Genomic DNA, 22,572 nt, shown 5'->3' on the forward strand with positions numbered 1-22,572 from the left:
ATATGCACTTAACTTGCCATTTCATCTTTTATTCATCTTTCCGGTAACCTGGTGAATCATTTCAATTTGTAGACTCGGGTCTTTTTTAAGTTGAGGTAAACATTTCTTTTTTAATTTTTTAGTTACTGTTTTCCTTTTGTATTCTTTTTTCTCTGACATACTGACATTTATAAAACATGTTTTTAAAAATTTCCTAATGTTTAATTGCCATAACCAGCAGATTGGTTGTTTATAAACAACTGACATGGATTTTGGCTAATATGAACAGAAAGGATATTCATTTCATGGATACTGAGTAACTCATAGAAACAGAGGGAAGATGTTTGGATAAATCAAGGTCAGAAAACAGAGAGGAGTCACAAGATCCACTCCAAGTGGATGGATCCACTCCAGGTCAGGCTACGGGAAGACTGATTAGGTGCTACTGCCATTGTCACATTGGTAGCTGATGCTCAGTGGTCATTCAGTACTGAGTGTTGCCAGCACAGAATGAATTCTGAAGTGCCCCACCTCATATCCCAGGTCCAAGACCCTGTGCTTGGTGGAGCTTAGTCAGATGCCTGTGCCTTCACTGGAGAGTACCTATCTGTCCTTTTCACCTTCTAAAGGAATTAAACACAACAGATTCTTTAAGCGGAGGAAAGAATTTCATATTCTAAGCCGCCAAAGAAACTCCAACAGCAGTGTGATGGTTAATTTTATGTGTCAATTTCACTGAACCATGAGAGTTAGTTACATTTTATTTCTGGATGTGTCTGTGAGCGCGTTTAGGGAAGAAATGCGCAACTTTGAAGTATATGATACAGTAGTGTTAATTATATTCACCACGATGTACACTAAATCTCCATAATTTGTTCATCTTATATTTGAAAATTTGTACCCTTTGACCTTCTTCACCCATTTTCCCACCTCCCCACCTCTGGGTGGGAATTTTTATTTTGTTTTTTGTTTAGATTACACATAAAAATGAAATCACTCAGTATTTATCTTTTTCTGTCTGACTTATTTCACCAAGCATAATTTCCTTGTTTTATCCATGTTGTTGCAAGTGGCAGAATTTTCTTATTTTCTATGTTGTAATGATGTTCTATTTTATACACACAACACACACACACACATTATTTTTTATCCTTTACCTATTGATGGACACGAAGGTTGTTTTCATGTCTTGATTGTCATAAATAATGCTGCTATGTACACAGGGAGGTCATGTATTCTTCAAGATACTGACTTTAGAGTTCCCATCTTGGCACAGCAGAAATGAATCTGACTAGGAGCTATGAGGTTGTGGGTTCAATCCCTGGCTTCATCAGTGGGTTAAAGATTTGGCATGTCTGTGGCATAGGCTGGTGGCTTCAGCTCTGATTTGATGCCTAGGTTGGGAACCTCCATATACTGCTCGTGTGGCCCTAAAAACACAGAAGACAAAAAAAAAAAAAGAGAGTGGAATTGTTCTTTTATACTCAATTCACTGAGAATTTTAATCAAGAAAAAGTGTTAAATTGGGTCAAATGTTTTTTATGCATCTCTCGAGGTGATCATATGATTTTTAAAATGCGACATATCACAATTTTTGATTTGTGTATGTTGAACCATCCTTGCATTCCAGGGATGAATTCTACTTGATCATAGTATATAATCTTTTTGGTGTGCTGTTGAATTTTGTTTTTCCGTAATTTTTGATAATTTTTACACTTAACATTCATTAGGGAATTTGTTTGTAGTGTCTTTTTCTATAGTGTTATTATCTGGCTTTATCTGTCATTGTCAAACATTGGTTGAATGCTAGACCAATAAACTGAATTTGGGAGTGACTCCTCTTCTTCAATATTTTTGATAGTTTGAGGAGATTTGGCATTAATATTTTAAATATTTAGTAGAATTCACCAGTAAAACCATATGTTCCTGTATCTTTTCTGTGTTACAAAGTTTTTGATTACTGATTGAATCTCCTTACTCATTACTGATCTGTTCAGATTTTTCTGTTTCTTCATGAGTCAGTCTTGGTAGGTTGTATGTTTCTAGGAATTTATCAGTTTTTTCCTAAGTTGTCAAATTTGTTGGCATATAATTGTTCATAGTAGTCTCTGATACTTATTTGTATTTCTGTGATATTAGTTGTAATGCTTCCTCTTTTGCTTCTAATTTTACTTATTTGAATCCTATCTTTTTTCTTGGTTGGTCTAGCTAAATACTTGACAATTTTATCTTTTTGAAGAACCAGCTCTTAGTTTTCTTCATCTTTCTTATTGCTTTCGTACTCTCTTTATTTATTTCTGCTCTAATCTTTATCACTTCCTTCTTTCTGCTAATTTTAGGCTTAATTTGCTTTTTTTTTTTTCCAGTTCCTTGAGATGTACTGTTAGGTTGTTTATTGAAAGCTTTATTTTTTCTTTTCTTTTTAGGGCTGCCCCTGCAACATATGGAGGTCCCAAGGCTAGGAGTCCAATCACAGCTGTAGCCACTGGCCTATACCACAGCCACAGAAACATGGGATCTGAGCTGTGTCTGTGACCTACACCACAGCTGACAGCAATGCTGGATCTTTAATCCACAGAGGAAGGGAGGGATCAAACCCGAATCCTCATGGATACTAGTCAGGTTCATTAACTGCTGAGCCATTATGGGAATAGAAATCTTTCTTTTGTCTTGATGTATTCACTTACAGCTATAAACTTTTCTCTTAGAATTGTTTTTTGCTGTAACCTATAAATTTTGGTATGATGTTTGTCCATTTTTCTTTGTCTCAATATATTATTTTATTTCTCCTTCTATTTCTTCCTTGATCCATTGGTTGTTTAGGAGTACATGTATTTGTGATTTTTCCAGCCTTCCTCCATTCATTTATTTCTAGTTTCATACAATTATGGTCAGAAAAGATATAATTTCTACCTTCTTGAATTTGTTGCAGTTTTTTGTGGCCTAACATATAGTCTATCTTAGAAAATGTCTCCTGTGCACTTGTGAAGAATGTGTTCTGCTGTAATTGGATACAATGTTCTATATATGTCTGTTAGTGCCGTTTGATTTATGATGTTGTTAAAATCCATTGTTTCCTTGTTGACTCTCTGTTTGATCTACATGTTGTTGAGAGTGGGGTTTTAAATTCTCAACTACTATTGTATTGCTGTTATTTTTCATTTCAGTTTTACTAATAATTGATTTATATATTTAGGTTCTCTGGTTTGGGTTGCATACATATTTCCAATTGTTACATCTTAAACATGAATTAACTCTTTTATTATTGTGTAATGAACTTCTTTGTCTCCTGTGACCATTTTTAGCATAAAATTTCTTTTGTTTTATGTAGTATGGCTACCTCTTCTTCCCTTTGTTTATCATTTACTTAGAATACCTTCTTTATTCCTTCATTTTCAGTCTATGTGTGTCCCTAAAGATAAAACAAACCTCTTATAGGCAGCACATCATTAGACATCAGTGTTTTTTAAACACTCAAATTTAAGAAGGTGGGAACCATGCAGATCAGTTCTCTCCATACTAGATTAAATTTATTGAGAAGCTACTTTTGGGTGACATGATACTGCATATTATCTGAATAGGTCTACAGTGCCCAATGCTGGGAAGACCACCTGAAAGGCCACATAGAAAAAAAAGAGAGATACAACAAGTTGCAGCTGTTTGAGATCTCAATTATTTGAGTCTTTCCAGTTCAGGTATCAGATGTGAAGGAACACGGTTTCAGATGATTCCAGCCCCCAGTCTTCTGGCTAACTTACTTGATACTTAGTGGAGCCAGTCTTCCAGCTGAGACCCAGATAGTATGGGGCAGAAATATGCCACCGACTTCCTGCTCCCCCTGCCCCAGTGCCCTCAGAATGTATGAGCACATTGAAATCTTGTTTTATGCTACTAAGCTTTAGGATGATTTGCTGTGCATCCATACTAACTACAACAAATAATTGGAAAACCACAGACTTTCAGAGATGGAAAATAACTTTGAGAATGTCTAGTCAAAGCAGTTTATTTTATAGTTAATAAAATTAGCTCAGAGAGTCAGAGTAATGGGCGCATTATCTAGCAGCCCATTAATGTCAGAGTGAAGTCCTTCCTTCCTTGTGATACGAGGATAGTGCTGGTCTGGCAGGGAAAACTTACGTAAGTTATTGGATTTGGATAGGCCTTTTCTCTGAATGAATATTGGTTCATATAGCTCCTGATATTCAAGATGGGTAAGACAGGATCAGTGAGCTCTGAGGTCCATAAAAGTTACAGCATGCTTAATAATACACTAGACAGAGCCAGTCTATAAATGATAATTGCATATATGTGACTGTGTGGGTGTTAGGTGGGGGTTAGTGGAATATAAGAATTTTTCCAACTCTGATTTAGCCAGATGTATGATGACTGAGGGAGCATATCTAGAAAATTTAGATGAGTAGGCTTGAAAAATTGCATTATTAATGTACTGCCTAATGTGCAGAAAAAACTAAAACATGATGACATAAATAAAAGCCTGAGTCCCCTGTGATCTTCAGATGTGAATGTATTGCTCAGATTTTTAGCTAAGCCACAATCTTCTCCAACAATCACATCAAACAATGATTTCTGGTGAACTGTGAACTCTTCAACCATTATTACATGGTCAGTTCACGTGTCTCTTAAGAAACAAACCTATTGTCCTCAGAACAATATGGACTAAAGGTGTCCATGCCTCAGCCACTCTGGGAGTGATTTCGATAAACGTTATTTTAGCAGTTACTCCTACTATTGTTTAAATTTTTTTTTTTTTTGCGAAAAATGCCTTTGGACCTGAAGGTAACAGTGCCATGGTACTATGAGAAAGATCCAAGAACAACCATTCCCAATGACCTGTAGTTAATTTAGGAGAGAATAACTCTGAAATAGTAGAGATGATGTTGAGAAAACTAGAAGAATAAATCAAAGAAGACTTCTTATTCAGTTTTCTAAAATCATCATAGAGTGGACAAAAATAAACTGGAGACTAAACTTAAGGTCAAATTTCCAGAAGGTACCCTTAAAATCTTAAACTAAACAATTGTCTACACTAAGGTAGGTGGTATTTTTTTTATCATTTCAAAAGAGGTGTTAGCAATGCAAAAAATGTATTCTATGATTTATGCTACAAATTTATGCTATGATTCAAAAGTGTATTTAAATGTGAAAATCTTCTATAATGGGGATTAATTAATATAATTTTAGGCCCAGTATCTGTATTCTAGGTTAATGCCCATGAGAAAGTTGATCTTGATATATGGAAGTCTTCAGAAATATTCCCTTGTATTACATTTAGAATGGATAAGAAATGACTTCCTACTGTATAGCACAGGGAATTATATCCAGTCTTTTGGGATACACCATCAAGAAAGATAAGAAAGGGAATGTGTATATATATATATATATATATTATGACTGGGTCACTTTGCAGTACAGCAGAAATTGCCACAACAGTGTAAATCAACTATAATTTTAAAAAATTTTAAAAAGAAGTACTCCTCTGATAGTATTTAACTTTCCCTATATTTTATTTGAGCCTGCCTGCCTTATTTCCTTCCATCTTTTTTTCCATCCTTACCCTCTTCCTTCCTTTCCTCCTTCCTTTCTTCCTTCCTTCCTTTTTTCCTTCTTTCCCTCCCTCTTTCTTTCCTTCCTTCTCTTTCCCACTGCCTCTCCTTTTCAACAACACTTTCTGCTGATCTCTTTCTGTTCAGCATGAAATAACCAACGTCATCATTAAAAAATGAGGCCATTCTACTTCAAAGCCAAGAAAATTTTTGGTGCCAAGAGGGCAGAGTCCACAGCTATCTCAAGTCACCACTGTAGTTTCAGGAAGTAGTACAATGATTCTTAAGGTAGAGGAACATAATTATGGGAGTAAATTCAAATTACAGAATAACGTCACTAAAATGGATCTCAAAGATGAAAGGGTTTTTATAATACCTACACTTTTTCTCTTATGCCATGGATGTAGTAACCTTTTGGTATACTGCCTTTTGATATTCACAAATATGTCTGTTTTTCAAATTAATAGGGACAATTAGGCCTCAGGTGTGTATGTGCATGCCCTTGCTAGCTTAATTCCTGAAATCGGGGCCCAGAAATAGGGAAAATGTATTCTCTGATCACACCCTCTTTGAATTACTGAGGACTTGCTTTCCTTTTCTAAAGAGCTGGCAAGTGTTTGCTCCTCTTCCTGAACCGCAAACCACACTTCAAATATTTCTCAAAGACCGTGACCATGGCTTTTGTGATTTCTGATAGGTTGTGGTTAACAGGCTGCAGAAAAATGTGATGGCAAATTAGAGTTTACAGACACTAAAAATACTGTTAGTAATTACAGCTTTGAAGAAAAACAAAAGCTAGATTTATGCAGGAAGCAATATTGTTCTCCTAAAAGAGGCCAGATTACTCTTCAGAGGGAAAAGAAAAGGCAATATATCTGTCTACTTCTCAAATGTAAGTCAGGAAAAAATGTTATGAAACATGTAATTTCTTAGGACACTTTGAAGCCTCCAAGAGGTAAAGCACAAAAAGACTTTACTAACGTGAAGCAAAAATAAGAGAGTTTGTGGGAAACAGTCACAGAAATATCGCTTTGTTATAAGTAACAGGAAGCAGAGACCAATGAATTAAAGTCTTGATGGTGAAAAGTAATGTCCTTTAAATACTTGATGTAAAACAGACCTGAGAGAGTCTTCAGATAGAACAGAAATAGTTTTGTTTTTTATCCATACTAAACCAATGATGCAAAGAAGTAGTATTTTTTGTCTTTCAAAAGTCTTTGCTGCATTCATCTAAAGCAATGATGCAAAGAAGTAGTACTTTTGTCTTTCAAAAGTCTTTGCTGCATTCACTTAGCACTTCTGTGGTGGTGGGGAAGCAGCCATAGACAATATATAAAAGAATGGATAGAAGTGTGTCTTAATAAAATTATTTATTTACAAAAAAACAGGTAGTGGGCCAGATTTGGCCTAAAGAGTATATTTTAGTAACTGTTTCTCTAGAAAATCAAGGAAATAGAAACCATAAGATTTTACTTTCCCAGTTAATCTGATTTCAGGCACCAACTGCATCACTTTATGAGCCTGGACGAACACTAAACCTTTCAATACCCATGCGCATTTCTTTACTTATAATACCTATTCTGGCTATTTCACAGGATTTCTGTAAATAATAAGCAAAATAATATTATTAGTGGCCCACTTCATCTTGCATTGGTGGTATGTATTATTAATTGCTTCCTGGCATTGATCATCAGTATTAAAATTAAAAAAAAATCTAAACAAGAGATGACATTAATAACAGAGTAGGCCTAAAATAAGAAGGTAAATAAATGTCTGCACATCTGATTTGAAAGGAGATTAAAGCCTGCATGATTTTTTCCCATAATTATCAACACATGAAGAAAACATTAGGTCAGTTAATTTCACATTTTTATATCTTTATACGTAAACATTGTTTACTATACACTAGTTACTTTTTAAAATTTTTTTGAAACAAATGATGTGATGTAAATGTTCAGACTTTGTGTTTTTGCATCGTCTTAAAGGTCTGTGGGGCTTTGTTTTAGGCCATCTCTAAAATGTTCACCATTGATTGGTTTTGAAAAGTGCTTTCATGAACTAAAACCCAAGTGGATTTTGCCCAAGTAAATGAATTCTCCCTTCAGTTTGCAGGCACACAAACAGGGCTCATGTCCACCTCCTTGCTTTCCCACTTTTGAATAGCTTCTTTTTAGATCAAAGAAATCTCTCTAGATTTCTGCCTATTTGAAGAGTGAGAAAGATTTATGATGGACCGAAGGATAAGGGCATCTTTGCAGACAAACTTACTGAAGAACAAAGATAGTCAATAAAATTGAGTTGTCATAAGAATAGCTTGAAGCCTGTGACATTGATTGATGAATTCCCTTTGCAGCTACTAAGGTAAACCAAATATATACCCCCAGTTCTTTGCCTCTTAGGTAATTCAGCAGAATGTGTTTTCATGGACTAAAACATTAGAATAACAGTAATCTGCTGCGTCAACAGAACACTATGCTCAAGGTCAGTATAAAAAAATATAGGCAGGAAAATTAAGCTGATTTCATGAATTAAACAAAATATCACTTTCTTTCACCACTACACTGTCAAGAACAATGACTAAGCATTTGAAAAATCTTAAAATTGGAAGGGATATTTGAGGTTACATAGGCCAAGTCACTTGGGAATTTGTTGTGCTAAATGAAGCACGGTCCTTAATTTTAATATCAGTTTTTTAAGATTATACCAACCTCATATTATTTATTAATGTTGTTAGACAAATATTTCAGCAAGTAGAGAATTTTCTTTGATAGAGAGATATCTATCCATGAATTTCTCTTTGAAAATACATAATAACTCCGGTGGTTTCAAGGGTACATGACTAAATTCTCTTGCGGGTTGCTAATATAATTTTATTGGAACGGATGAGTGACATAAATAGACAACGGGGCCTGCTATTCAATTAGTACAAGAGAGAATGATTCAGTTTTAGCTATTTGACGTTTATCATTCTTTGTCAGACATTTAATATCTAAGTAGCTTTCAGCCAACAACGATATTGTGAATCAATTTATGTAGTATCAAGGGAAACATTTTTCAGTTTATTTTGTGGGCTCATGATGAAGTTATATTCCTTAAAGTTGAAAAATCAATGGTGTTTAACAAGTTTTAATGGTTAGCTTCTCTGGACACTGAGTGACATCTGTTAAATATTTTTAGTATAAAATTCATAAAAGCATCTGAGGTTCAACTCCAAGGATTATAAGAATTTCCTGTTTTTTTTTTTTTTTTTTGTTGTTGTTGTTATTGTTGTTTTTCCCCAAGGAAAACCCTGCCTCTCCCCCCAAACATTCATTTGTCAACTTTATACCAAAATGAGATGCTCTTCCTTAGGGACGTTAGATGCCTTAATTTTCATGCGAGGATGTCAACTCTACCCGCAACAAAACTGAATGCTAAAGGGTACCAAGCCACCTTTAATTGAAGACAGCAAATGCCTGACTTATTTACAAACCCCGCCTGGGCCACAAACTCAAGCACCTCCAAGGACCAGGCAGGTAACAGAACGAGTAGCGAGTTCCAGGTCTGGGATAAAGGTGTTAGGAGCTCTGTGGACCCACTCCCCAGGGAAGCTAGCAAAAGTTCCACAAACTATAAAAGCACATGTTTCAATTCCCCAGAAATTGTCCTAAGAACATACAGAAAGTGAAGAAATAGTTTCAAGAAAATCTACGAAAGCTTAGACCAGAGAGAGCATCTGCGGGACTTAAACCAAACCTCCTTTCTCCTTTTGCCTGCCTCCCCTACTTCCAGTTCAACATGACAGAAGCTCCAATCAAGCGTTACCCTACCTCAGTGAGAGTCAGAAAGTGCCAGTGTTTCTCATCCCATCCAACTCCAAACTGAAGAGCTAACACTCCTGGTGAGTGAAACCAAGAGGCTGGGGGCCTTCTTCCCTCCAGCTGGGCTCTACCCAGGTGCTTCTTAGATAAAGCAGCCTGAGAATACCAGGGCCATGAACACTCTTACTCTAGCTTCTTGTAGAGTAGAGGTTCTAACTGAGATAGGCAAGCCAAAGACACCAAGGCTACTGCCCCACCCAGGGCCCTGAGTGGGCCACTTAGTTTGCCCAGGAGGAGAGAGAGTCTATGAGAAAAGAGAGCACTGATGCTCTTTCCCAAAAAAACTGAGATTATTCGAGATAATGTCAGGGGAAGCTCAAGCCTGAGGGCAGCCTTAAAAATAATATCTTCTGTTAATTAAAATCAACAAGCTAAACCACAGGTCAGCTAGTTTACCAGAGAGAACTAGAAGAAAGAGACAGCTAAGAAGAACCCTCATGGGGTCAGAACAAAATTCAAAACTATCTCAAAAACTGCACCTGCTCAAATTTAATTGCATCAGACTGCTGAGCGATTTATACTCCAGGGCATTTTCAAAAGCAATAGAGTAATCAACTGGCCAATAGTGGAGTCGAACAGGCAGGAATGTAACACCAAATGAAACAGGAAGCTTAAAAGAAAGATCAGAGAGACACAGTCAAAGAGAGGCCAGCTAAGAACCGTGTCATCCTAGGCGACTGTGCACAGGCCCGAGGCTAAGCCCTCTCACTATGAGAAGGAAATAAACTTTACTAAAAACAATCTAGCCAAATCAAAAAACAAATTGAAAAAAATCAAACAGCAAAACAAGCCCAGGAAAGTAGGGGTGAAATTAGTATCTGGAGTTGCTCTAATATACCATCTCAAAGGTCCAGTTTTTTGAGCCTCTTAAGATGCAGAGAACCTTTGCTTATATTTTTATACAACTAAGAGATTCTGGTAGCGTGCACGTCATAAGACCCCATAAATGTCAGCTCAAGGATTAAGGGCAGGCATTACCACTTGAGGTGACTGAAGGCTATGTTGCTTTGGCTTGATGGTCAGACATATCTGACCTTAATGACATTTATATCTATTAAAGGATATAACTAGATTTATCTCAGATAATCTGTATGTTATATATAAAACATGACCATCTCATTTTCAGTAAAAACAGTCAGAAAGCTAAATACCTTGGAACTGTTTATAATTTGGGGTCTTCAGCATGGATTAGTAATAAAATTTTTTTATGCCTCAAATAAATATAATCCTACAATGAAGAAAGTATACTTTTTATGACTTCCTAATAAAATTATTATAATTTTTAAGGGGAAGATTTACCAGAATATTGAAGAAGTGCTGTGCTCACTTGGGGAGTTGGGGCTTTAGACTTGGCCTTGTTACTAATTTAATCTGTGGCTTTGAGCAGTTTTTCTCCTCAAGGCTGTTTTGATTTCTCCACCTGAAAAGTAAGTGGAATGCACAATATATCTTCTCAGATTTATTCCAGCTCTTGGGTTTGCAATTTCACGAATGGAAGCTTGGTCACTTAATTTGGCAGAATAGGAGAACCTGAGTTCCTTCCGTTTGTCTAGCTTGTGTTGTAAATATGCTCATCAAGAGCTGCTGTATTTTGGTGCTACCTCTAGGTGCTGGCAAATGAATATTGATTGTGTTTCCAAGGTCAAAGTGTCCTAATGTCAAGGTGTGGCTTCCTCGGCCTGTCATTTAGCACAGCACTTTAAAAACTAGGATAACAGTGGTGACTCAGCTCCTTTGGAATTCATATTCAATTCAATTAAAAACTAGAGTCATGCTCTTGAATTAGATACTCAACTGACTCAGCAGCCCCTGGAGGAATTTCATGACACTGAGGATGGTAGTAGGGAAGGGTGATGTAATTATTTGTCCTACTGGAACCTTAAAATAAGTCTAGGAATTTTTTTTTTTTTTTTAATTTTATGGCTGCACCCGTGGCATATAGATGTTTCCAGGCCAGGACTGAATCCAAGCAGCTGTGGGAACTGGTAACTCCTGGTCCTTTAACCCACTGCACAGGGCTGGGGATCATACTTACACCTCCACAGTGACCCAAGCTGCTGCAGTTGGATTCCTAAGCCACTGTGCCATGGCGGGAATTCCAGGTCTAGACATTTGATGCTACAAAGGATTTCAGGAGAAAAAGATTCCAGGATATCAGTAGTCTTCCAAGCTTGCTCAGATCCTCTTTGTTTTTGTCTTGCTTTCTGTGTTTCTGCTTTAGATTTTTACACATTAAATATTTAGAAGAACTATGATGGGCTTAAAAAAATAAAACAGTGACCGTGGGGATGGAACGGCATACCCAGAAAAATAAACACAGTTTTGAGAACCAATTAGAGTTGAAATGTGAGTGAGAAAAAATGAGTATGATTCTAAGGATTATAGCTTGGGACAATATGTAGATTACAAAACCATCAATAGAAATTTGGGAAGAACGTATTTTTGGATATTTATCCAAGTTATGGTAAATATGGGTTATTTTTTACATAGTCAGGTAGGTGTTTCTAACAGGCACTTAGACATAAGTCTATAGTCTAAGAGGGCTGGCTTTGGCATATTGCTGTGGCTAAAGCCATAAGGCATGGATGAATGATCCAGTGACCACCCATGAGCCAGAAAGGACAGGCTTTTGCACAGACCTTTGGGCAAAGCCACATTTAAGTTCCAGGTTGAGGAGAGCAGAAGTGCAGGAACAGGACAAAGAAGAAATGACCCCAGAGGTAGGGAAATTATTAGAAGAGAGAGCAATGTTTTTGAAGTGATGGAAAAAAAAATAGCTAGTCTTCAGAAGCTGGGTGGGGGGTATGGATTGGTTATTTTTAGTCAAAGCTTAGTAACATAAGCAGTGAGAACATGTCAGTGGATTTACTGTCCAAATAAGAGCATTTTTTTTCAGCAGAAAGGTAAGATAGCCAGATAGTAACCAGACAGTAGAGACAGTATACATTTTACTAGTTTTTAAGTTTGGTAATCAAGAGAAGGAAGGATAGAGGAAGAGTGGTTTCACAGGGAGATGGTGTCAAGGAAAGTTTTTTGCTTGTTTTGGCATTTGCTTTTTAAAGAGAATTGCATAAGGTAAGTATGATAAGGAAGGAAGAGACGCATATACACGTACATAGGAATGCCCCATGGTAAAGAGTTCTTTTATTAAGAATGATGACATATGTTCTCTTTTCAGACAAAGCAATTTTAAAGGAATATCATATTCAAGTAATCGACAAACTCGCTGTCAGTTCCATATAACGTAAGGAATGCAGGAAATTACAGTGAGTTCCCCAGGAATTAATCGGAAATATATAATGGAATATTTCCCCCCAAATTACCCTGGATAAGTAATGATTAAAAGTTGAAATGATGGTTTTCTGCAAACACAGGTGGACTGATAATTTTGTAAGAATTTTTGAGGCAGCAGTTGGTTTCAGGGTAGCCTGGGGTATGGCAACGGGATGCACAAAGGGGCACAGGTCTTTGAAAGAGTGGCGAGAGAAGACGAGGGCTGACCGAGAGGGGACTTTGGAAAGGGCAGGTGGTGGAGGGTCTTGAATTGGGTGTTTGGGTGCACATACATCTATGGGTTGATTTTTATCTTTTGGACCATTCTTTCTTGCTTAGGTCTTCATGCAGTGAATTGCTAACCTACTCAAACAGCATTTTCAACATAAGTACACACGCACACAAAATGTATATATATGTTACATACTTATACCACATATGTATGTATGTATACATACAGACAGATAAATAAAAGCAATTAGTTGGTACAATTCATGTCCACTGGCCTTTATTTTCCAGGGTAACTAACACAGTATTTCCCAAATACTCTTCTGAGACTAAGGCCACAGAGGGGAGTGTTGTCTATCTGCGGAGAGTGGTAAAAATTTGGACAAGCTAATCTGGGTAATGAGAAAGGAAGTTCAAAGAATATACCTGGTCCTTGCCTCGTATACTTTTTGAGCTGGCAAGCACTTGAGGGATGGTTCAGTGACGGAGATGCTGAGTTCAAATGCCAGTGGAAGGCAGGAGCCAACAAGAATGAGACCAGGTGGCATGAGATGAAATGACAGATATCAGAATCTGGAGTCCCACCAGCATAGTCCATCTGATACATGTGCTCTGCTTTGAAAGAAAATTTTATTGCTGGACAACATTTAGAAATGGGATTTCATATAGAAAACTCAATCTATAACTTTTAAAAAGTTAGCTCTTCAACCCAGGACCCATATTAGCCTCTGGAATCCAAGTCAGTTGAGATGGCTGCTGCTCTTTTCAGCTTATGGGGACAAGTGTGGAAGGAAATGGCCAAGGGGTCAGGAGCAGGTCCATTAGTTAGTAGAGAAAGGATGCTTTTCTGTCCTCTTGCTTTCAAATGATTTGTTATGAAATTGCATTACATTTGATAAAAGAAAATAAGCTATAAATAAAAGTAATATACCCCAGTCTAAAAATTGGTTGCCTGGGATGTCCAAGTGATGCTGAATTCTGTCTGGTAGTGGAAGCAACACCATAAATGAATCTATCCTGACCTACCGGCAGGTATCCTAAACTGGTTTTGACTGCCATTGCAACTCAGTGTGCTTTCCCCTTTACCCACCACCCTCTGCCAGGGGAGGTTGGTGATATCCGGAGACATTTTGGTTGTGACAACTGAGTAATCCATCCCTGGGTACCAAGCAACATTACCCTAGTCACTGCTGACTTCGACTATCTGCTTAATGATTGTATGAAACCAGACCTGAGGCGTAACCTAGCAACAGGCAAACTTTCCCTCTCTCCTTTCGGCCACCTCAGATGCTTCTGGCAAGCACATCGAACACCCTCAATTAAATTCCACCAACATTAAAGATGCTATGGACCAGCTAATGTGACCGGCCCTGGCTGGAATATACGGTGAGTGCTGTCTCTGGCCTTAAAAAGAGTATAATACCCAAGCATAAAAGGGCAGGAAACTTGCTTCCAGCACTTTTTCATTTCCTAATAAAAGTCTAGGGTGAACTTGTATCATTGTTATAAAAGAGAAATAATACTCCAGAGGCTTGGAACTGAAAACAGACACTCTATTGTAGTCATTAACTAGGTCCACTTTTTTATTAATTTGTTTTTAAATTGAGGCTCTAAGTTGTTAAAAAAAAAAAAAAAGAAAGAAAAGAAAAAAAAAAGAATAATGCTGTTACTCTAAACAGTTTTCCTGGGATTTTGAAACAGCAGACTAAGAAAGACATATTAAACTAAACAAATAATTCTGCTAAAAAGAGATCTGAATTATAGTCGATATCCTTGAAGCTTAAAAATATGTTAAGGAGAAACACTCTTTATGGCTGTTGGTGTCTCTTGACTGAGAAGCTTTCTACTTAGAGGAAAATTGCTGTAATCGCAGGAATCGTATGAAATCTGAAACTCAGAGCTACACTGGGCTATTTTTAATAATGCATTCTTCTCTCAAAATGAATTTTAAATGTTTGAGAAATGGTTTGAACACCTAGGTTTAAAAGTAACCCTTAGCTCGATTCATCTGACTCTGTATTTTCAGAGGCAAAAATATAGGATACATACAATACTTCATTTGTATTCGAAATGCAGGCTTATATGCTTAAAAGTAATCTCTTTCCTTTTTTTGGAGATGGAGATTCCTGTATGAACACTTAGAATACCCTGGCTCTCAGTTCCAAGCTCCCTTCTCTCCTTACACTTTTCCCCAGGAGGAAACTTTATGAGAGCCATCCCCAAAGGCTCTCAAATCTCTTCTCTCTCCCCGCCCTTGCCAACCCCTCCGGTTTGTACATCTAAGTGCCAGTTTGACGTTCCCACTTGAATGACTAAAAGACCTCCGGCATCACCCTCCTTTTCCTGCCTCCAACCAGTTCCCCTCCCTCAGTCTTCCCCATCATAGGAAATGAAACTTCTATCCACCTGGGAGATTATGCCAAAATCATAGAAGTTTTCTTTTCTTCCTTCCTTTCTCTCTCCCTCCCTTTCTTCCTTTCTTGTTTCCATATATATATATATATATATTTTTTTTAATGTGGCTGCACCTGTGGCATATGGAAGTTCCCAGGCTGCGGGTCAAAGAGGAGCTGCAGCTGCCAGCCTACGCCACAGTCACAGCAACACCAGATCTGAGCCACATCTATGACCTACATGACAGCTCGCAGCCACACTGGATCCTCAGTCTACTGAGAGAGGCCAGGGATCAAACCCGAATCCTTGTGGATACTAGTCAGGTTCTTAACCCGCTGAGCCACAACGAGGATTCCAGTAGAAGTTATTCTTGATTTCTCTTTCCTTCATTCTGTCCCCAAACATATCCTATTTAACATATAGTCTGTAGAACTTTGAAGTCTTTTTTAGAATTTTAACTACGTGGTGAAACTTTATTTCTGTTATGAATTATTAGAAATCTCATTCTACTTACTTAATACTTAGATATACACTGTAATTCCTTAATGCAGTAAACAAAGTCAATGATCTTGATTTTTATTATGGAGCACGTTAACTACAGACATAAGAGATAGAGTTTGGGCTCAATTTTCAATCAAAATAAACTCATAAAACTTTCTCTGGAATAGTTTCAGGATATGACATTGATAAACTTATGGATTAAGACCTATCCCCAGAAGCTGCTGTCATGGCTCAGCAGATAAAAATCTGACTAGCATCCATGAGGATGCAGGTTCAATCTCTGGCTTCGCTCAGTGGGTTGGGGATCCGACCTTGCTGTGAGCTGTGGTGTAGGTTGCAGATGCGGCTCGGATCTGGGGTTACTGTGGCTGTGGCGTACGCCAGAGGCTACAGCTCCAATTTGACCCCAAGCCTGGGAACCTCCATATGCTGCAGGTGCAGCCCTAAAAAGACCAAAAAACCCAAAAAACAAAAAACCAAAAAGCTATCCCCAATCACCACTGTATTACTTGGCAACACACTTTGGGTTTGGTCCTCAAATCAGTTATCAAAATCTCCTTCTCAGTTTTATTGATCAGTTTTCTAGGTTTCAGTTTCTTTCTCTCCCTTCCTTTCTCCCTTCTTTCCTTCCTTCTTTCTTTCTCTCACCACGCCCTGCAGCATATGGAAGTTCCCAGGCAAGAGGTCAAACTGTAGCTGCAGCTGGCAGCCTAGGCAATGTGGGATCCTTCACCCACTGAGCAAGTCCAGGGATCTAACCCGTGTCCTCACGGACACTGTGTCATGTTCTTTACCTGCTGAGCCACAATGGGAACACCTAGATTTGTTTCTTTCATATGACATCTGTGGAGGTAGCGCCACCTAGTTGCTTTGGTTGGAGATGCTGTTCTCTGCCATCCCTCCATGTCCTGCTCCCCAATAACGTGTCCTTTCTAATTTATTGGCTTCTGGAGGCTTGGAATGTTTCAGTGGAACTTCCACTTGACAGAGAGTCAAAAAGTTTTCTCTGAGACTCTTGGATTTTTACGGTGCTCAGGAGCTATTGCCCAAGGTTGAGTTGAGGTCACATGGACCAGTTCTACCACCTCAGAGCTGCCTTGCTTTATCTGCTTTATCTAGAGCTGACTTAAGATGTAAGCCTCTGAAATAATTCCCTTCTGGACCAACCCAATGTGGAGGTGTTTTAAAACCCCTGGAAATATATCAATATGGAAGGAATGGGATTTAAAGAACTCTCTTAAAGAGCAACGCTGGATGAAGTTGTCAGGAAAAATCTACGAAGGGAGAGAGAGCTCCCAGCTCATGCCTTCTGCCCCACAGGCTATGTGCTCAAATAACTCCTGATGGTGCTTAAATTGCTTCCTAAGGAGAGAGTGGGCCCGCTAAAATACAGAGCTTTTGTTTGGCTCAGTCTGGCTGAATTTTGCCATCATCATTTGATTGTTCACTTCTATGCAGGCCACATTTAGCATCTCCTCAAAAATTGTTGATTAAATATGCAAAGAATATCATTGTGTTGTGGGTATTGAATTAGGAGCCTAAGCAAGGGTTTCTGCAGCTCTGGGCTCAATCCTGGTTTAAAACATTATTTCACATTAAAGACTTGTCAGGATAAAGAGGCATCAGGCTGTAACGCATTCTCAAAAGTTTTAGAAAAAAAAGAATCGTATATTTACACATAGATGCTTATACATACGCAAAGTTGAAGGTAAAGCAAATCAGCAAAGTTTGGTTCCAAAGACCAACTAGTCAAGTGGGGTGTTTGTTTCTTCTGTAACTTTTCTAGTTAAATGTCAGAATAGACGAGGTAGACATATTGGGAGAAATAATATAAAATAAAAAGTCATTGTCCAAAATATCATTTTGCCATAGTTGCCACTGGATTGCATTCGCATCAGAGACCCACCAAACAGGTGTCAAATATCTTTTTAGTTTTACAGTATCGTGTAAGAAATGTTGAAGTCCACTTGAGAATCTGATTCATTTATTGACAAATTTAAGGAAAATGTAGCTCCTTTTCAAATACCCAGCTTCGTCAGTTAAAATGCATGCTAGAGGGTGTGATAGCTGAACATCTTAAAATGGTCAGTAAGGAAAGAGTCTGACCTTAACTATGAATAGAAATAATGTGAATTGTCCAGATCATTTTAATGAGGCATTAAACTTAAAGATGGTTGCTGAATAATCAAAAACTAAATTCTAGTAAAGAGCAAAAAGCAATGGGGGGGGTTTAAAAAGAACTAAATTCATTTTTAATTAAAAAAAGTCAAGGGTCTTGAAAAGTGCAATTCATATGGCAATCCATCTTAACGACCTCTATTAAGATAATGCCTCAACCTTTGGGTTTGGAGACTGGCTTCCAATTTCATTATCCTCCTCCACATTTCCCTTCTTTTAAACATTCAGATTAAAAAACAAAACAAAAACACCCTGAAGGCTGGTATATATATAATTTTTTTATTTTTCAGAGTGGCAGATAAGAAAGAAAATAAACCTCTATAATTCAGAGACCTCTATTTACAAGAACAAAACCACAGTTTTTATATTTGCTATCTTTTGAAAAAAAAAATTAAGGCTGACTTTCAGGGGGCTTCTGAGTCAGACTTCCTTCATGTTAGGCTTGCCTATCTTATGCCTGACAGCTTCACACTGATCCTCCTTCAGATAACTCATTTAGCTGTGAAATAAATGCAGTTCCCTATTGAGATAATGACCAAAACTTACTCTGGAGGCTTGTTGGATGCTTGAGAATGAACAGCTGTACTGGCCCAGGCACATAATACCCTGAAGATTTTCAATGCCTGAGACTGTCCCCCAATGAAAATTTTAAATGAACACCCTGAATTTAGAAAACGTTGATACGTGGAGGCACTTACTTAGTTCTAAGAAACTGCAGATCCAGATACTTGAAGTTTGGTATGAAGGATAACAAGCCTGTCAAAATTAGATATGAAAGAATTGGCTACCAAGTTTGATCAGGAAGAAATGAGTTTAAGAAGCAACAGTGGTTCCGACTAGGAACCATGAGGTGGACAGGTTCGATCCCTGGCCTTGCTCAGTGGGTTAAGGATCCGGTGTTGCCATGAGCTGTGGTGTAGGTCACAGATGTGGCTCTGTGGCATAGGCTATAGCTCTGATTCGACCCCTAGCCTGGGAACCTCCATATGCCGGGGAGTGGCCCTAGAAAAGGCAAAAAGATGAGGAGGAAAGAAAAAAAAAAAGAAGCAACAATGATTATAAGGGAGGATCTCCCAGAGTTAGGAGCAGAGTACAGACTCAGGGACAAATTGCTACAGGTTTGTCTGATCTGTTGTGATTATTTGCTAATAGATTTGGGGATGATTTTGATAGGGATGGAGTAGGCTAGTTGCATGGGTGATTGTAGAAGTCCCAATAAGGGACCTTACATAGTTAGAGAGGGAAACCTAGAGAACTTTCAGAAATCACCGTAAGTTAATCATCGCTCCGGGTGGTCATCCGATGAAGCAGGCTTGCTGGACTAGCAAAGGCATGAGATATGCCTCAGGTCATTGGGTGGAGGTTGGGGTGAGGCCTGCATTCAGGCTCCCATCAAGGGCAGGAGTTTAAGGATCACCCTCCTGCTGATTTGAATAAGCACCACGACAGTTCTAGCTTGACCTTACTGGGTCACATACTCTCTTACTGGATACCAAGGAGGAGCTACGACTCCAAGAAAGACGAAGTGGCGGTCTTTTCCCACCCCTTGGATCATAAAACTGTAGCCCCCCTAATCTGGGAAGCAGAGCTTCCTTGCCTGCCTGCTTGCCTCTCTCACAAGTACCTTATCTTAATACTACATCTGTTTCTACTTATTTCTTGCCTATCACTTTGTCTCTGGTGAATTCTCTCTGCACTGAGGCACATAGAACCTGAACCTCAGTAAGTCCAGATACCAGGTGAGTGATTCTAATTTAAAAACCATGGGTTCAAGTCCCATTTTGGGTTCTGGCTAGGTTCAAGGCATAAGCTCTGTCAGTTTCAGCTTCATTAAACTCATTTTTTTTACACCAAACTTTAATGAAGATATTATTTTAAAATTCAGTTCTATTTTTTTTTAAATTTAAGTTACACTTTCATTTTTATCCTGCTGGGGATAATTTGGTTTGCACCCTGCCCTTTTGGCAACACCTTCCTTGTGTGTAGCTGATTTGGTTAACCATTGCCGTGGGTCACCTCTAAGCTCCCCTATAATAATTTGTGCTCAGCTATGTCCAGCTCTGGACACTGTTTCTTTTCCTTACTGTAGATATTTGTGCTATGTAAGATAGAGAGAGAGGACTTATAAATTAAGAAAAAGTGACTATGGAATGCTTTTTGAGAGATTGTTTCATTTTCCATAGGGGTCCTGAATTTTTTTTTTTTTAAGTTAGAGTCATGGACAATTTTTAAGAGTTGTGTCGGTTTCAATGATTATAAACTCTTGCAGGAGAACTAACTTTCCAGTATGCCTTCTATTTGTGTTTGGATTTTTCCTCTCAGGGATGAATAGCAAAAACCACAAAGGCAGAATGAATCAGCTAGCTCAAACTTACTGACGTCATTCATCTGAAACTGTAAAGGGACAGAGAATTATGGAAGAGAGTCATACAGCTTCAAGTTCAAATTTGCGTTCATTGGGATTGGGGGGTGTTGTGAATAGTTTTCTTACACTTAGGAAGATCCAATGGTAATCTTAAATTTGGCTATAAATTTACCATTTTTAACAGTAGATCTGCAATACAGATTCCAAAAATATAAAGTTTACAGAGGACCTCTTTGCTCTTTATTACACAATTTTCAGGGCCCCAACTTTGGTGCCTTCTCCAATGGCAGACTCCTTAATACATGGGCTGCTTGGATGACAATTTTGACTAAAGGGTAGATGCTGATAGCTTTTACTCTCCATTTCTCTGCCTTTTACAATTTATAGCTGTGTAATGAGAGATCTGTATCAGCAAATGCCTGAATTTTCCACCTCGTCTCAGAAATGAATTTGCAAAGAAGGTATCACTGTTCAATTACTTGCCACCTAATCCGTTTTGTTTCACCAAAGATTTTTAGTCATCAACTTGTGTTCTGGACAAGGGATAAAAAGTCCCCAAAATAGCAGAATCAAAATCATTTTGCCTAAACAAAGAGATTGAATTAAGTCTGTTGAATGGACTCTGCTTTCCTTGTCCTCTGAGACTCTGCAGTGTGAAATGTTTTATATCCTCTGTCTGCCAGTTCTGGTTCTGCTCATTATATATAAAAAGCTTCTCCATCCCATTTTCAGCTGCAGCTTCTTCTTCTTCTTCCCTTTTTTTTTTTAAATGAAAATGCTGGCATGCAACTTACCTCCAGGAATAGCTCAGAGCTGATGCTCTCAATTTAGTCATGAGGATTACATTATTTCTCTCCTCTTTGGAAAGGCTCTCTCCCAATCTCTATAATCATGACCCCATAAGAGCTAGTTGATTTCCCTTAGAATGAAACATACAGCCTTTTAGAACCTATAGGAAGCAGCCTACTTCATATAGGCAGGTGAGGCCATGTTAACTTCTATCAACAATACACCCTTACATTCTAAGCCATAAGACATATGAAAGGAGGGTTTTATATGTAAAAGCTCAGATCCAGTATATAACATGAAAATGCACACCTGTGTATTTCTTATGTTGAAAATGTTTTCAAATAATGAATATAACTTCTAAGAATGGTAGAGCATTTTTACACAATTTTCATGTTGGAAAATATCTACTAGTAGGAGTTATAAAATAAATTGAAAAGAATCCAAGAGAGCTCTTGAATGGGCTTTTGGTTCTCAATGCACCACCCTATTTCTGAAGCGTTTTCTCAGTCAGTTGTGAAAATAAAAACATCATTTTTCCTTTTCAGAGAACAGATAAGACTAATTTACCTGTGGAAATGGACAAAATGGAAGAAACATGAGCTTCTGCCTGTTGTTTTGTTTATGCTCCGTATAGCCTTGTAAGATATTTTCAGAAGAACACTCTCCCAACCGTGTATTTCCTGGTTATGTATATGGGCCTGACTCCCCACTTTCTCATCCCACATCCCCAGAGTTGTGTTTACTTACAGAGGCACAGTTTTCAGACTTGTCTTCCACGAAACCAATTTGGCAGGGTGTCCTCTGATTCTGCAGCCAGTAGTCTGTAGACTCCAGAAGGCTATTGCTGCGGAGAACCTGAGGGAAACAAAAAAACCTTCTCGGTGCTCTTGGCAAGACTTTCTATTTAAACAAGAAACTGTTTTCTGAAGAATCTATAAATGTTTTGTTTGCCTCAGGGCATCTGGATATTGGAAAAAAAACTTCCAGGATAATAGCACCTCCAGAATGTGTAAACTATCCAACCAGCAGTCCACTTTGGAGGAATTTGCTATTAATACTGTTGTTTCTTCTCTCCTCAAATTCAACATCTGGAAACTTGGGTAGACCTGTGACCTTCGCATTATCTGCAGTCAAGTAATTGTTTGGGCGAGTGGTTCAATTGGCAATGGGAAATCACCCTTCACGTTAATTATGGAGCTCTTTTACATGCTATGACTATTTTTGATTAAAAAGATCTAGTGTTTCTCCATTTGGTATAATACAGCTACAGAGATTATCATCTTTAGTTCTTCAGCCTTGCCAATATATCTGGGAAATAGGGTACTGTTCTTCTAGAACATTTAGGGTACTAGATGAAGTTTAAAAATTATGTGCAGTAGTTCCCGTCATGGCGCAGTGGAAACGAATCTGACTAGGAACCATGAGGTTGCAGGTTCGATCC

The 22,572-nt window shown here is 38.1% G+C and overlaps 1 protein-coding gene across 22 annotated transcripts in view; it reads right to left on the reverse strand.

Annotated features, from left to right (window-relative positions):
- Positions 1–22,572, reverse strand: part of SPHKAP (SPHK1 interactor, AKAP domain containing) — a 152,523-nt gene that overhangs the window by 69,408 nt on the left and 60,543 nt on the right. For 12 of the 22 annotated variants that reach the window (XM_085000595.1, XM_021074882.2, XM_021074884.2 and 9 more), the window contains one exon: positions 21,879–21,986. In XM_085000595.1, the coding sequence (XP_084856721.1) occupies positions 21,879–21,986 (108 nt within the window). Of the gene's footprint in view, positions 1–13,330; positions 13,520–21,878; positions 21,987–22,572 lie in introns of all 22 variants that reach the window. The other 10 variants (XM_085000605.1, XM_085000596.1, XM_085000606.1 and 7 more) reach the window with 2 other exon arrangements.

This window comes from Sus scrofa, chromosome 15 (assembly GCF_054392235.1).
Source record: "Sus scrofa isolate SSC_HxYL_T2T_F1_AM1 chromosome 15, Sscrofa_HxYL_maternal_Yorkshire_Landrace_v2.0, whole genome shotgun sequence".
In the NCBI taxonomy this organism is placed as follows: Eukaryota; Metazoa; Chordata; class Mammalia; order Artiodactyla; family Suidae; genus Sus; species Sus scrofa.